At 35.5% G+C, this 13,155-nt stretch overlaps 2 protein-coding genes across 2 annotated transcripts in view; one reads left to right on the top strand and one right to left on the bottom strand.

Moving 5' to 3' along the window:
• The window catches only part of LOC137640683 (uncharacterized), a 5,905-nt gene extending 765 nt beyond the window's left edge, over window positions 1-5,140 (top strand). The window contains exons 2-8 of the mRNA XM_068373179.1: window positions 756-904; window positions 1,236-1,327; window positions 1,585-2,236; window positions 2,474-2,565; window positions 2,820-3,471; window positions 3,711-3,802; window positions 4,060-5,140. Of these exons, the coding sequence (XP_068229280.1) occupies window positions 771-904; window positions 1,236-1,327; window positions 1,585-2,236; window positions 2,474-2,565; window positions 2,820-3,471; window positions 3,711-3,802; window positions 4,060-4,715 (2,370 nt within the window). The 5' untranslated portion in view covers window positions 756-770 and the 3' untranslated portion in view covers window positions 4,716-5,140. The remainder of the gene's footprint in view (window positions 1-755; window positions 905-1,235; window positions 1,328-1,584; window positions 2,237-2,473; window positions 2,566-2,819; window positions 3,472-3,710; window positions 3,803-4,059) is intronic.
• The window catches only part of Ate1 (arginyltransferase 1), a 114,780-nt gene that overhangs the window by 79,196 nt on the left and 22,429 nt on the right, over window positions 1-13,155 (bottom strand). The gene's annotated exons all lie outside the window — the stretch shown is intronic.

Here is a 13,155-nt window from a genome sequence, read left to right as displayed (position 1 = left end):
GCTATACGCTTTGACAAAGTTCACAAGTTCTTTTTGTGTAGATCCCTTCTGTGTTTTTTTTCCTCCTAGGCGTATCTTATAACTATTTTAGGAAAGTAGATTTGAAAAGTGAGGATTTCCTGTTATATCGAGGCACAAGACAATTTCATATCAGTAGTATTAAAAATTTCGTAGATAATTCATGTTACCTGACATTTTTATTTGAAGCTGTGGTCGTCTAATCATGTCCACCAATCAGCGTTCCATATCGCTCCCTCTCTGCTGAGAGAGTGAATGACAAAGGACTCCGATTGGTGGGCATTTTTAGAGGGCGTAGACCACGTGGTCAGTGGTGAGAAAACTGGGAAGGTGACTAGCGTCCGCCTCTGCTCCGCTGGTCTTATTTCTTCTTAGCGTTCAGAGCCGGCCTCCTTTTTATTTAACTCGTGAGTATGGCCACTGCATCTCATATCGGTGTCATCTGCAGATGGGACTAACCTGTGCATGTTTGAGTTATCTTGAATTTTCTTGTCAAGGAGCCTTTGATTATCAAATTAAAATTATTCCTGTTTTATGTTTCTGGGCGTATTATTGTTATGGAGTTTTGGTGAATTCACCCATAGGCACCACTTGTCATAATTTATGTATCCTAAATATCATTAACCAATCTCAATAAATTGGGTATTCTGCAAACAGACTGAGCATCACTCCATATCTCAGTGATCCATCTTAACTACTCGTGTGTGATTTCAGTTTACAATCTATCTTTCTTGCAGAAGTGGTACGGAAGGATGCCCTCAACTCGCCCTCGTCCCCACTCACACAAAAGGGTTCCTGTTGGCTTACCAGCTCCCGTCGTAGTGCCTCGCAAGAACTCCCAATGTCGCCCTGAAGGATCTACAGTAACTAGGCCCACGGAAGAAAGGTTAGTATCTTTTTTTTTTTTTTTTTTTGCAGTTTGTTATTGTTATTATTAATGACTAAACTACAACCCTAGCTGGAAAAGCAGGATGTTACAAGCCTAATGGCTCCAAAAGGTAAAGAAATAGCCAGGTGAGGGATGGGAATAAATAAACTAGAGAGGTAATGAAAAATTAAAATAACATATTTTAAGATGTGATTTCCAATTCCTCTTTCAATATCAAGATAAGTGCTTATTCTAGTGTTGTAGAATATTTATAGATTTTTTGTTTAGATTAGGGCATTAATTGATATTGTGATTTGAGTGTGCACTGACATTTATTTCTCCTTTTCAGCAGAACTCTGTGCGTCCACTGCAAGGAAGGATTCAGACAAGGTCCTGAGTATAATTGCCGCACGAGTGTTTGTTCTGCTGCTCAACGTCCAGGTGAGGAATCTGGTCTCTATGCTATGACTATTTACTCATGAACTTTTTGTGATATTGGTGTAATTATGGTAATTTTCATCCCTTGCTCTTATATTCTTGTCTTGCTGCTGGTTCAATTATTGCTCTATCTATAATCAAATCATAACAATTGAATTTCTTCTTAAGTTTATATACTCAGTTGGTTTATATCTCCTTTGACCGAGGACTTTCTGATATGTTGTCATGAAGATTTCTAATTGGATGTTTTTTCTTTGCAGAATATACTCTGGAGTTCCTAAGTGGTGACGTCATGGACGACGCCTACAGAGGGAATACCACAATCCTGGCTCAGGTAGTCGACTGCGCAGCGGTGAAGCCCTTTGGCTCGTCGAAAGTTTTGGCAGACAAGTACCCTTTCTCCAACCCTTACCAGAAAAGGAGGAGGCTGGGACCCTTCAACAGGGCGCTTCAGGAGGACAGGGTCGTCCCGGGAAAAATAACCCTCGATACTTCGGGGGACAGTGAACATTATCCTATGGTCGCAAACTTGTTCGCCCAGTTCTACTCAGGGAAGCCCTTCGAGGCTAACATCGCGAGCCAGCATTTAGTCAAGAAGTTACGTTTGATGTCGAGGAATGTGAACCAGATGGGCTTCAATGAGCCCGGTAGGAGCGATGACCACTTCTTGGAAGGAATACAGAGTGACACCCTGGCCAATCGTACCCGCTGGTTCTTGCAGTGTGTGGGGAGGATGTTAGACATCCCAGGAAGGTTCGACGTCCAGAAGGTGGTTTTTGTGTACAATGCCGAGAACGGATTTTCTCTGGAGGATTGGGAGAAGTTTTACGTCCCCACCATCAGGCGCTTCGCTGACTGGGTTTCTGCATTCAGGATTAAAGTTCTTGTTTTGAATATGGATCAGAATACAGGGTAAATATGTGACGCAGTCGAGTGTCGCTTATATTTTCATTGTATTTATGAAATATTGTTCTTTTAAAAGCGTAATTTTTCTCTTGAATTGTTTTTTTTTAATGCAAGATATTAAATTTTATAATATAGTGTTGGCAGTCTTTTTATAGCGAGTTAGAATTAAGGTTAAATTTATGTGTGTGCATTGCTATCACCAAGTATTATATGAGTGCACTGACATTTATTTCTCCTTTTCAGCAGAACTGTGCGCGTCCACTGCAAGGAAGGATTCCGACAAGTTCCCGAGTATAACTGCCGTCTGAGGGTTTGTCCTGCTGTTCAACATCCAGGTGAGGAATCTGGTCTCTATACTATGACTATTTACTCATGAACTTTTGGTGATATTGGTGTAATTATGGTGATTTTCATCCCTTTCTTTTTTTATTCTTGTCTTGCTGTTGGTTAAATTATTGCTCTATAATCAAATCATAACAGATCAATTTCTTCTTAAGTTTATATAATCAGTTGGTGTATGTCTCCTTTGACTGAAGACTTTCTGATATGTTGTTATGAAGATTTCTAATCGAATGTTTTTTCTTTGCAGAATATACTCTGGAGTTCCTAAGTGGTGACGTCATGGACGACGCCTACAGAGGGAGTACAACAATCCTGGCTCAGGTGGTCGACTGCGCAGCGGTGAAGCCCTTTGGCTCGTCGAAGGTTTTGGCAGACAAGTACCCTTTCTCCAACCCTTACCAGAAAAGGAGGCGCTTGGGACCCTTCAACAGGGCGCTTCAGGAGGACAGGGTCGTCCCGGGAAGAATAACCCTCGATACTTCGGGGGACAGTGAACATTATCCTATGGTCGCAAACTTGTTCGCCCAGTTCTACTCAGGGAAGCCCTTCGAGGCTAACATTGCGATTCAGCATTTAGTCAAGAAGTTACGTTTGGTGTCGAGGAATGAGAACCAGATGGGCTTCAACGGGCCCAGTAGGAGCGATGACCACTTTTTGGAAGGACTGCAGAGTGACACCCTGGCCAATCGTACCCGCTGGTTCTTGCAGTGTGTGGGGAGGATGTTAGACATCCCGGGAAGGTTCGACGTCCAGAAGGTGGTTTTTGTGTACAAGACCGAGAACGGATTTTCTCTGGAGGATTGGGAGGAGTTTTACGTCCCCACCATCAGGCGCTTCGCTGACTGGGTTTCTGCATTCAGGATTAAAGTTCTTGTTTTGAATATGGATCAGAATACAGGGTAAATATGTGATGCAGTCAAGTGATGCTTATATCTTTATTGTATTTATGAAATATTGTTCTTTTAAAAGTGTAATTTTTTTCTTTAATTTTTTTTTTTTTTAATGCAAGGTATTAAATGTTATAATATGGTGTTGGCAGTCTTTTTATAGCGAGCTAGAATTAAGGTTAAATTTCTATGTGTACATTGCTATCAGCAAGTATTATGAGTGCGCACTAACATTTATTTCTCCTTTTCAGCAGAACTGTGCGCGTCCACTGCAAGGAAGGATTCAGACAAGGTCCTGAGTATAACTGCCGTCTTAGGGTTTGTCCTGCTGTTCAACGTCCAGGTGAGGAATCTGGTCTCTATGCTATGACTATTTACTCATGAACTTTTGGTGATATTGGTGTAATTATGGTGATTTTCATCTCTTGCTTTTTTATTCTTGTCTTGCTGTTGATTCAATTATTGCTCTATCTATAATCAAATCATAACAGTTGAATTTCTTCTTAAGTTTATATAATCAGTTGGTGTATGTCTCCTTTGACTGAGGACATTCTGATATGTTGCCATGAAGATTTCTAATTGAATGTTTTTTCTTTGCAGAATATACTCTGGAGTTCCTAAGTGGTGACGTCATGGACGACGCCTACAGAGGGAATACCACAATCCTGGCTCAGGTGGTCGACTGCGCAGCGGTGAAGCCCTTTGGCTCGTCGAAGGTTTTGGCAGACAAGTACCCTTTCTCCAACCCTTACCAGAAAAGGAGGCGCTTGGGATCCTTCAACAGGGCGCTTCAGGAGGACAGGGTCGTCCCGGGAAAAATAACCCTCGATACTTCGGGGGCCAGCGAAAATTACCCTATGGTGGCAAACCTGTTCGCCCAGTTCTACTCAGGGAAGCCCTTCGAGGCTAACATTGCGAGCCAGCATTTAGTCAAGCATCTGCGTTTAGTGTCGAGGAATAAGAACCAGATGGGCTTCAACGGACCCAGCAGGAGCGATGACCACTTTTTGGAAGGACTGCAGAGTGACACCCTGGCCAATCGTACCCTCTGGTTCTTGCAGTGTGTGGGGAGGATGTTAGACATCCCGGGAAGGTTCAATGTCCAGAAGGTGGTTTTTGTGTACAAGACCGAGAACAGATTTTCTCTGGAGGATTGGGAGAAGTTTTACGTCCCCACCATCAGGCGCTTCGCTGACTGGGTTTCTGCATTCAGGATTAAAGTTCTTGTTTTGAATATGGATCAGAATACAGGGTAATTGTAATTATTTTTCAAATGTGACATAGTTGTGTCGTGTAGATTTTTATTGTATTTATAAGATATTGTGTATTTCTATCAGACTGCCATATGTGAGATTTTTGTATGATGTTTATGTATATATTATTGTGCATGTTTTAGAATTTGTTATTTTTTATGTCATAATTATGACGCTCTTAAATTGAGTTTATGTATACATTACTATCAGACTGTCAAATGTGAAATTTTAAATCTTTGTGTGTTGTACATTTAAGTATTAATGTTTGCTATAGTATTTACATAAGGGATTTTATACATAATTACGCATGTTTTAGAATTTCTGTAAATTTTTTTATCACAATTATGCAGGATCTGGTAATATTTCTGTAGACGATGTTTTACAACCTGTTATCTTTATATGAAGGACTGTATTTTTCTGCTGCGAAATCTTATAATATATATTAACCAAAAGACTGAATCGTTTTATCTTCCCCCGATGATTAATCATGAATGAATCATAGCAGTATTTCATCAGATAAATTATCTTGAAGATATCATTACAGAAAATTACAAAAGTGACACCAGGATTGATAAGAGATTTATTTTTCCTAAGTCTACGTGATTAAATATCTTAGATGGATGTAAACAATGGTATATTCCAATAGGATTAAACGAAAGTTTATTTCAGGTCTAAAATAATAGGCCTACCTGAAATAACATACATACAAAATCAAAAGGATTACAGTTCAAGGTTCAATGAACTTATGTTGTTTGAGAAAAGTAATTTGTTTATGTAGGCCTATGAAATGATATAAAAATAGATTTTTAGGGGATTGACCGGAATGATGTGAAATGAACATTTAACGATATATATATATATATATATATTATATATATATATATATATATATATATATATATATATATATATATATATATATATATATATATATATATATATATATATATATATATATATATATATATATATATATATATATATATATATATATATATATATATATATATATATATATATATATATATATATATATATATATATATATATATATATATATATATATATGTATGCATATATATATATATATATATATATATATATGTATATATATGTATACATATATATATATATATATATATAAATATATACACACACATATATATATATATATATATATATATATATATATATATATATATATATATATATATATATATGTATACACACACACACACACATATATATATATATATATATATATATATATATATATATATATACAAGTATACATATACATATTTATATATATATATATATATATATATATATATATATATATATATATATATATATATATATATATATATATATATATATATACTGTATATATATATATATACACACATATATATACATATACACACACACACACACACACATATATATATATATATATATATATATATATATATATATATATATATGTACATTTATATATATATATATATATACATATATATATATATATATATATATATATATATATATATATATATATACATGTACATATATATACATATATATGTACTTATATATATATACATACAGTATATTATTATTATTATCATTAAACGCTAAGTTACAACCTTAGTTGGAAAAGCAGGATGCTATAAGCCCAGGGGACCCAACAGGGAAAATAGTTCAGTGAGGAAAGGAAACAAGGAAAAATAAAATATTTTAAGAATAGTAACATTAAAATAAATATTTCCTATATAAACAATAAAAACTAGATAGAACAGTGTACCCTCAGGCAAGAGAATTCTAACCCAAGACAGTGGAAGACCATGGTACAAAGGCTATAGCACTACCCAAGACTAGAGAACAATGGTTTGATTTTGGAGTATCCTTCTCCTAGAAGAGCTGCTTACCATAGCAAAAGAGTCTCTTCTACCCTTACCAAGAGGAAAATGGCCACTAAACAATTACATTGCCTTAGTCAACCCCTTGGGTGAAGAAGAATTGCTTGGTAATCTCAGTGTTGTCAGATGTATGAGGACAGAGGCGAATCTGTAAAGAATATTCCAGACTATTCGGTGTCTATGTAGGCAAAGAACCGTAAACAGAGAGAATATATGTATGTATATATATATATATATATATATATATATATATATATATATATAATATATATATATATATATATATATATATATATATATATATATATATATATATATATATATATATATATATATATATATATATATATATATATATATATATATATATATATATATATATATATATATATATATATATATATATATATATATATATATATATATATATATATATATATATATATATATATATATATATATATATATATATATATATATATATATATATATATATATATATATATATATATATATATATATATATATATATATATATATATACATATATATATATATATATATATATATATATATATATATATATATATATATATATATATATATATATATATATATATATATATATACCTTTTCCGTTCACGCTCAACTCTCCCCGTCCCTCGGGTATGATGAAGAAAAAAAAGGCAGTCATATCCTAGTGAGATAAGGATAAGAATGAGACGGGTCACTTACGCTATTATAGAATATTAAACTAATGGTAATGAAACTGAATTAAAATCTTCGATACTAATTAAAATTCATCAAAAGATCTCATGTTTCCTTGAACTTATTCAGTGATTAGAATACTGCATGTAGAAACAATCGAAAAATATCGGGCCGTAATGTTTATAACGAGGAAGACTAGGCCTATGTGGTTAAGGTTACATATATGCAAATTTTCTTAGTTATTCAATCCATCGTCTTCTCTTCCTTCCCCTGTTTCTTTTGCAATCTATAGTGACCCATTCTGTTATAATTAATGTCCATCATCTATTATCTGTCATTCTCGTGACAGTATATGCCCTGCCCATGACCACTTTTCTTAAATGTTGTTGTATGAGAGCCTACGGTCGTATTGAGAAGGAATGCAAGTTTAAACAAAATAATTTATAAATTTAACAAAGTCCGTGTACATCTAACCATCACATAGTTACCAGCAGAATTTCTCCCATTACCTTAAAATAGATAAGATTTATCTGAATGTGATGTAAGATTTTGTGAAAATTCTGCTGGCAACTGTGTGATGATTGGATCTACTCGGAATTTGTCAATTGTATAAACTGTTAGACTTACACAAAAGGAGATTCTCATTAATGTGACAATGTTAATTTTTGGATAAGATAATTAAGTAGGTCTGCACGTCATGGAAACAAAATTTCAAATCACGCCAATCGGAAATAAAACTCAGCGAAGAAACCGACAATGATCGGGTTAGTGTGATTTAATAAATGTCACGTAGAAATAAGGATGCGAGAATATAAGAGAAGGAGGGGGGGGGGGGGGCAGTGTTAGTGTCTCACGGAACTTCCCAGATAAAAGGTGAATTAAATATTGCAAGTCATTATTGCTATTCTATGAATCGGTCAAAGTATCTAGAAGGAATTTTATGATGGTGATAGAAACGACTGGCAAAATCTAACCGAGGCCCTTTGCGTCAATAGGTGTACGTGGAAATTATGAGGATTTAGAAGGAGATCTTGTTTTTAAGTAGAAAATAGAATGAGAGCGACAATAAGCATCGTAATGAACTTATAAATGTCAAATAAAGGGATCTGCTGGAAAGAGTGGAGTAGGGTTGAAAGGATCGACTCCAAAAAGATATGACCTGAGGATGGAGCTTTACAGACTTGAAGTTTGCGACCATGTTTTTGAGTATCATTATTAAGAGTAGAGCGGCAAACCTTGTCGGAAAAGCAAAATGTTCTTATACGGAAAATAAATGAAAAAAGCGAGCCATAAAAAGAGAAAAGGAAATCAAAACTTTTCGTTAACATTCGCTTCTAGAAATAAAAGAAAATATATACGCAAATAATAATAAATGATTAAAAGATTAGGCCTATTTATTTCCTTCCTCCTTTTCTGTTTCTGCCAAGAAATGGTCAAAGAATTTAATGTGTGACTAATTAAAACAGCATCACAGAAAGAGAATAAGAAATTAAGTTTTTTATCTGAAATAGAGAGTCAAAGTTGTCACAGACTTCAAACTTGGTTCATATTTGATTGTATGAAAATCTACGCAAATTAATACATGTTAGGTCAAATGTCAAGGTCGAGCAAAAGGTTGAAAAATAAATTGCCGCGGCAGAGGTCTGCGCTCTACTGAGGGCCCTTGTAGTTTGTTCACGAGATGCTATCATGCCACGGAGTTTTCAATTAACGCCGGTTGCATTGTATGCTAGTTTAAATTATAAAGAATGAATACGAAATCAAAATTGAAGGTTCTGCATCTCACAGGACATTTCCGTGGGATGCAGGGCCAGGAAAACAGTCCTTGAAGGAGAGTAGGTAAAAATCCTTATCCCTAAAAATCGTTAACAAACGCAAAAGACGCCTTTCTATCATCCGTGATTATCTTAGCCTTGATGGTGAGAAGACTGGAAAATAGCACCATCAAAGTCTGATTGTGAAAGATTTAAAACAAAAGATTTCATGACTGATGAAAACCATTGTGACATGACTCATTTCATAGGCCTACACATTCTTCATATGAAGAATTCAGAGTAGAATGGAACTCAATTCTGATATGGGCCTACATTGCCATAACCCTTGTCCTGGGAATGCATTAATTTCATTGGTTTTTTGGCGCTCGGAATCAGATCCTGAGGTCAGTGTAGCATTGGAGAAATCAAATCTTTTCAGCATAATAGTTTCATGATTTAGAGGCAACTGAAAGGTCTGTAATATAGCAATGTAGTCCCTGGATGTTGCATTACTTAAAAACGACTCTAGCTCTGTCTCGGATCACGGGTTTGGGATTTACTCAGTGCAAGACAGAAAAAGAAAGGAAAGCAATAGTTATATATAAAAAACCATAATTTTAATCGGATATTATCCATAAAAAATACAGTTTCAGCCGTATTTCAGTAAAACTCCTGCACTGATCGATCTACATTGGTTACCTGTTAAGGCTAGGATTGAATTTAAAATTTGCTTGTTGACTCACAAAGCACTTACAGGTGATAAGCCTAAATATCTTCGTGATTGCTTGATCCCCTACCCTGAAGCTACCAGCGCCACTGTAAGAGTTAGACATGCAGATGACCCACATAGACTATTCGAAATTAGTGTGAATCATGCAATAGGAGGAAGAACGTTCAGTTATGCTGCACCGAGACTCTTTAACGACCTTCCACTCGATGTCAAGAATAGCACAAATGTGGCTGCCTTCAAGAAAAACCTGAAGACTTATCTTTTTAGAAAGTGTTATAATAGTGACCTGAAAACTATTAAGCCTGAATACAAATGCTAGCGAAATAACTGATAACGATACAGAGCAAAATATTAACTGGAAAGGAATTATTTTTTTTCATACACCAAGGCCCGCCTGAACAGACCTTTAGTGTTTGATGGAGGGCGAGAAATAAACCTCTAAAAGTAAAAGTAAGTAAGTAAAATACAGACGACTAGTTTTCACTCTACTTTTTTATCATATTCTAACAAATATGACCGTAATATCACTCCTTTACGTCTTTATATCCGTTTTTAAAACGGTAAATGTCTGGCAATATTTATTCCAGGTTTTTTACGTTTTTTACGGCAAATTTTCAACATTGCAGCCTACTTAAAAATCACTAATATGAAAAACTTAACTATGAGAATCTGCAAGATAACAACAACGGCCCGGGCCACGTCACAACGATCCAGCATCACTCAGTCTGTCTCAGACTCAGTCACTCAGTCTGCCGCCAACCGCCATAGTGTTCGGTGTTTCATCTCCCGTTGCATCAAGTATGGAGACTTTGTGTCATAGCATCAGTACCCGACAGAACTCTTCTGAAACGGTAAGTGTTTTTTTTTATTCAAAATCTTTCTTCAGAGCAATTTCTTGGCTCTAGTCAGGTATTGAAACAGCGCATTCGTGTCCTGCCTTCCATTATGGTTTGATAGAACGATTTAGATTCAGAACAAATACCCTACCACGTTTTCACCTTTAGATTTATGCAGTGAAACTTAACGTATGGTCGATATGGTCTGCAGTGGATTAATTGTTTCTTTCATGGAGTTTCTAAATTTTACGTTCATCTCCTTTATTTCAAAGTTTGGATTCACGCTTTCCCTTTTATCATTTTCTCTTATGGTGCTGTTCGTAGCTCGCTTTTCATTGTGTTCAGTGTGTGTGTAGGTTTAGCCAAAATCGAAAAAAGACTTCGCCGTGCGAGTTTCGTAGGTCTTAATAAGCAGTGGCCATACTATATTACCTTAAGCAAGATAAATGCTGGGGTGTTTGCTGGTGTATTCGTGTGTATCATGGTCAAATAGAAACTACCGCGATATTATATTAATTTTAGCCAGGAAGGTGAATAAGAAATGAAATCGATAGGCTATGTTTTTACAAAGTTTTCCAGCTGTTTTATTAGTAGATCCCTTCTGTCTTTTTTACCTACTGATCGTCTCATATTTTTGTATCGTACCACAATTTCATATCTATATTATTAGTGTTTTAAAGATATATAGACAATTAAGGCTACCTGACATTTTTATTTGAAGCTATGGTCATCTAAACATTTCCACCAATCAGCGTTCCATATCGTTCCCTCTCTGCTGGGGGAGGGAGTGACAAAGGACTCTGATTGGCGGACATTTTTAGAAGGCGTGAACCACGTGGTCAGTGGTGAGAAAACTGGGATGGCGTCTGTCGGGCCGGCCTCTACTCTGCTGGCCATCTCTCTTCCATTTCATCCAATATGGCGAACGCATCTCTCATCAGTGTCAGGCGGAGACACGAATATGTGTTATTAGATTTAGGGTTATTCTTGCTTGTGTGAAATTCTAGTTATATTATCGGTATGGCCGTTTTAGTGAATAGGCTACATCCTAAGACTCCCTTTATTAGACTCATAATCACATTTAGGTGTAGGCCTACGCCAGGGGTAGTCCTATACAAATGGCCAAAATTTGTGTAACGATAGATTAAAGTATTTTAACGTTCAAAATTTTGCAATTGCCCGTAACGTTCATATTCTTATATATCGTGCAGCCTATGCAATATTCTTTTTATTACTGGTAGGCTACTTTGATTTGCTCGACTTTTTAGGTCAAAAGTTTGAGTTTCATTGATAGCTTCTTTGGGTAGTGACTTTGTATACAATTTCCTTATTGTGCTGGTGCTTTTTAGCTAACTTTGATTTGATTTGAAAAGAGCTTCCTGGTCCCGATCCATAAGTAAGCTTAAAATATGTATCCGAGATCAATTTGGTTTGATGTGTCAAGTTTCGAATATGTCGTATTTAGAAGTTTTATGTGTCGTTCTGCCATTACTTTACATTCTTTATTGACCGGTGCTGAGAAATCTAAAACCATACCAGTCTCGGTTTCGATTTCAGTTTATATCTTCCACAGAAGTCTGGTTTCTGTTTGCATTCCAATTTACGTTTATTTCTTTTAATATTTAGAGATCGATTTTAGATCTGCTGATTTTTTCATAGTAGCCTATACAAGAAATTGGAACCAATAAATTGTGTCTTTTGCAAACAGATTGAGTATCGCTCCATATCTCAGTGATCTATCTCAAATGCTCGTGTGTGATTTCGAGTTTACAATTTTATCTTTCTTTCTTGCAGAAGTGGTGCGGGAAGATGCCTTCAACTCGCCCTCGTCCCCGTTCATACAAAAGGGATCCTGTCGGCTTACCAGCTCCCGTCGTAGTGCCTCGCAAGAACTCCCAATGTCGCCTTGAAGGATCTGCGGTAACTAGGCCCACTGAAGAGAGGTTTGTATTATGTTTTTTGCAGTTTCTTTGCTATTATTGTTATTATTATTACTAGCTAAACTACAAACCTAGTTAGAAGCGCAGGATGGTATAAGCCTAATGGCTCCAACAGGGAAAAAACAGCCGAGCGAGGTATGGGAATAAATAAACAACAAAAGTAGTATTGAAAAATTAGTACAACATTTTAAGGAGTGATTTCCAATTGCTTCCTCAATATCAAGAAAATAGCCAACTCTAGTATTGTAGAATATTTCTGGATTTTTTGTTTAGATTAGGGCAGTAATATATATAAATGAATATTGTGATAGAAGTGTACACTGACATTTATTTCTCCTTTTCGGCAGGACTCAGTCCGTCCACTGCAAGGAAGGATTCAGACGAGGTCCTGAGTATAACTCCCATCTGAGGTATTGTCCTGCTGTTCGACGTCCAGGTGAGGAATTGGGTCTCTATGCTATGACTATTTACTTATAAACTTTTGGGGGTATTGGCAAAATTATGGTAATTTTCATCCCTTCCTCTTATATTCATGTCTTGCTGTTGGTTAAAT

This window comes from Palaemon carinicauda, chromosome 5 (genome assembly GCF_036898095.1).
Source record: "Palaemon carinicauda isolate YSFRI2023 chromosome 5, ASM3689809v2, whole genome shotgun sequence".
Classification (NCBI taxonomy): Eukaryota; Metazoa; Arthropoda; class Malacostraca; order Decapoda; family Palaemonidae; genus Palaemon; species Palaemon carinicauda.
This window is presented reverse-complemented; position numbering and strand designations above follow the sequence as displayed.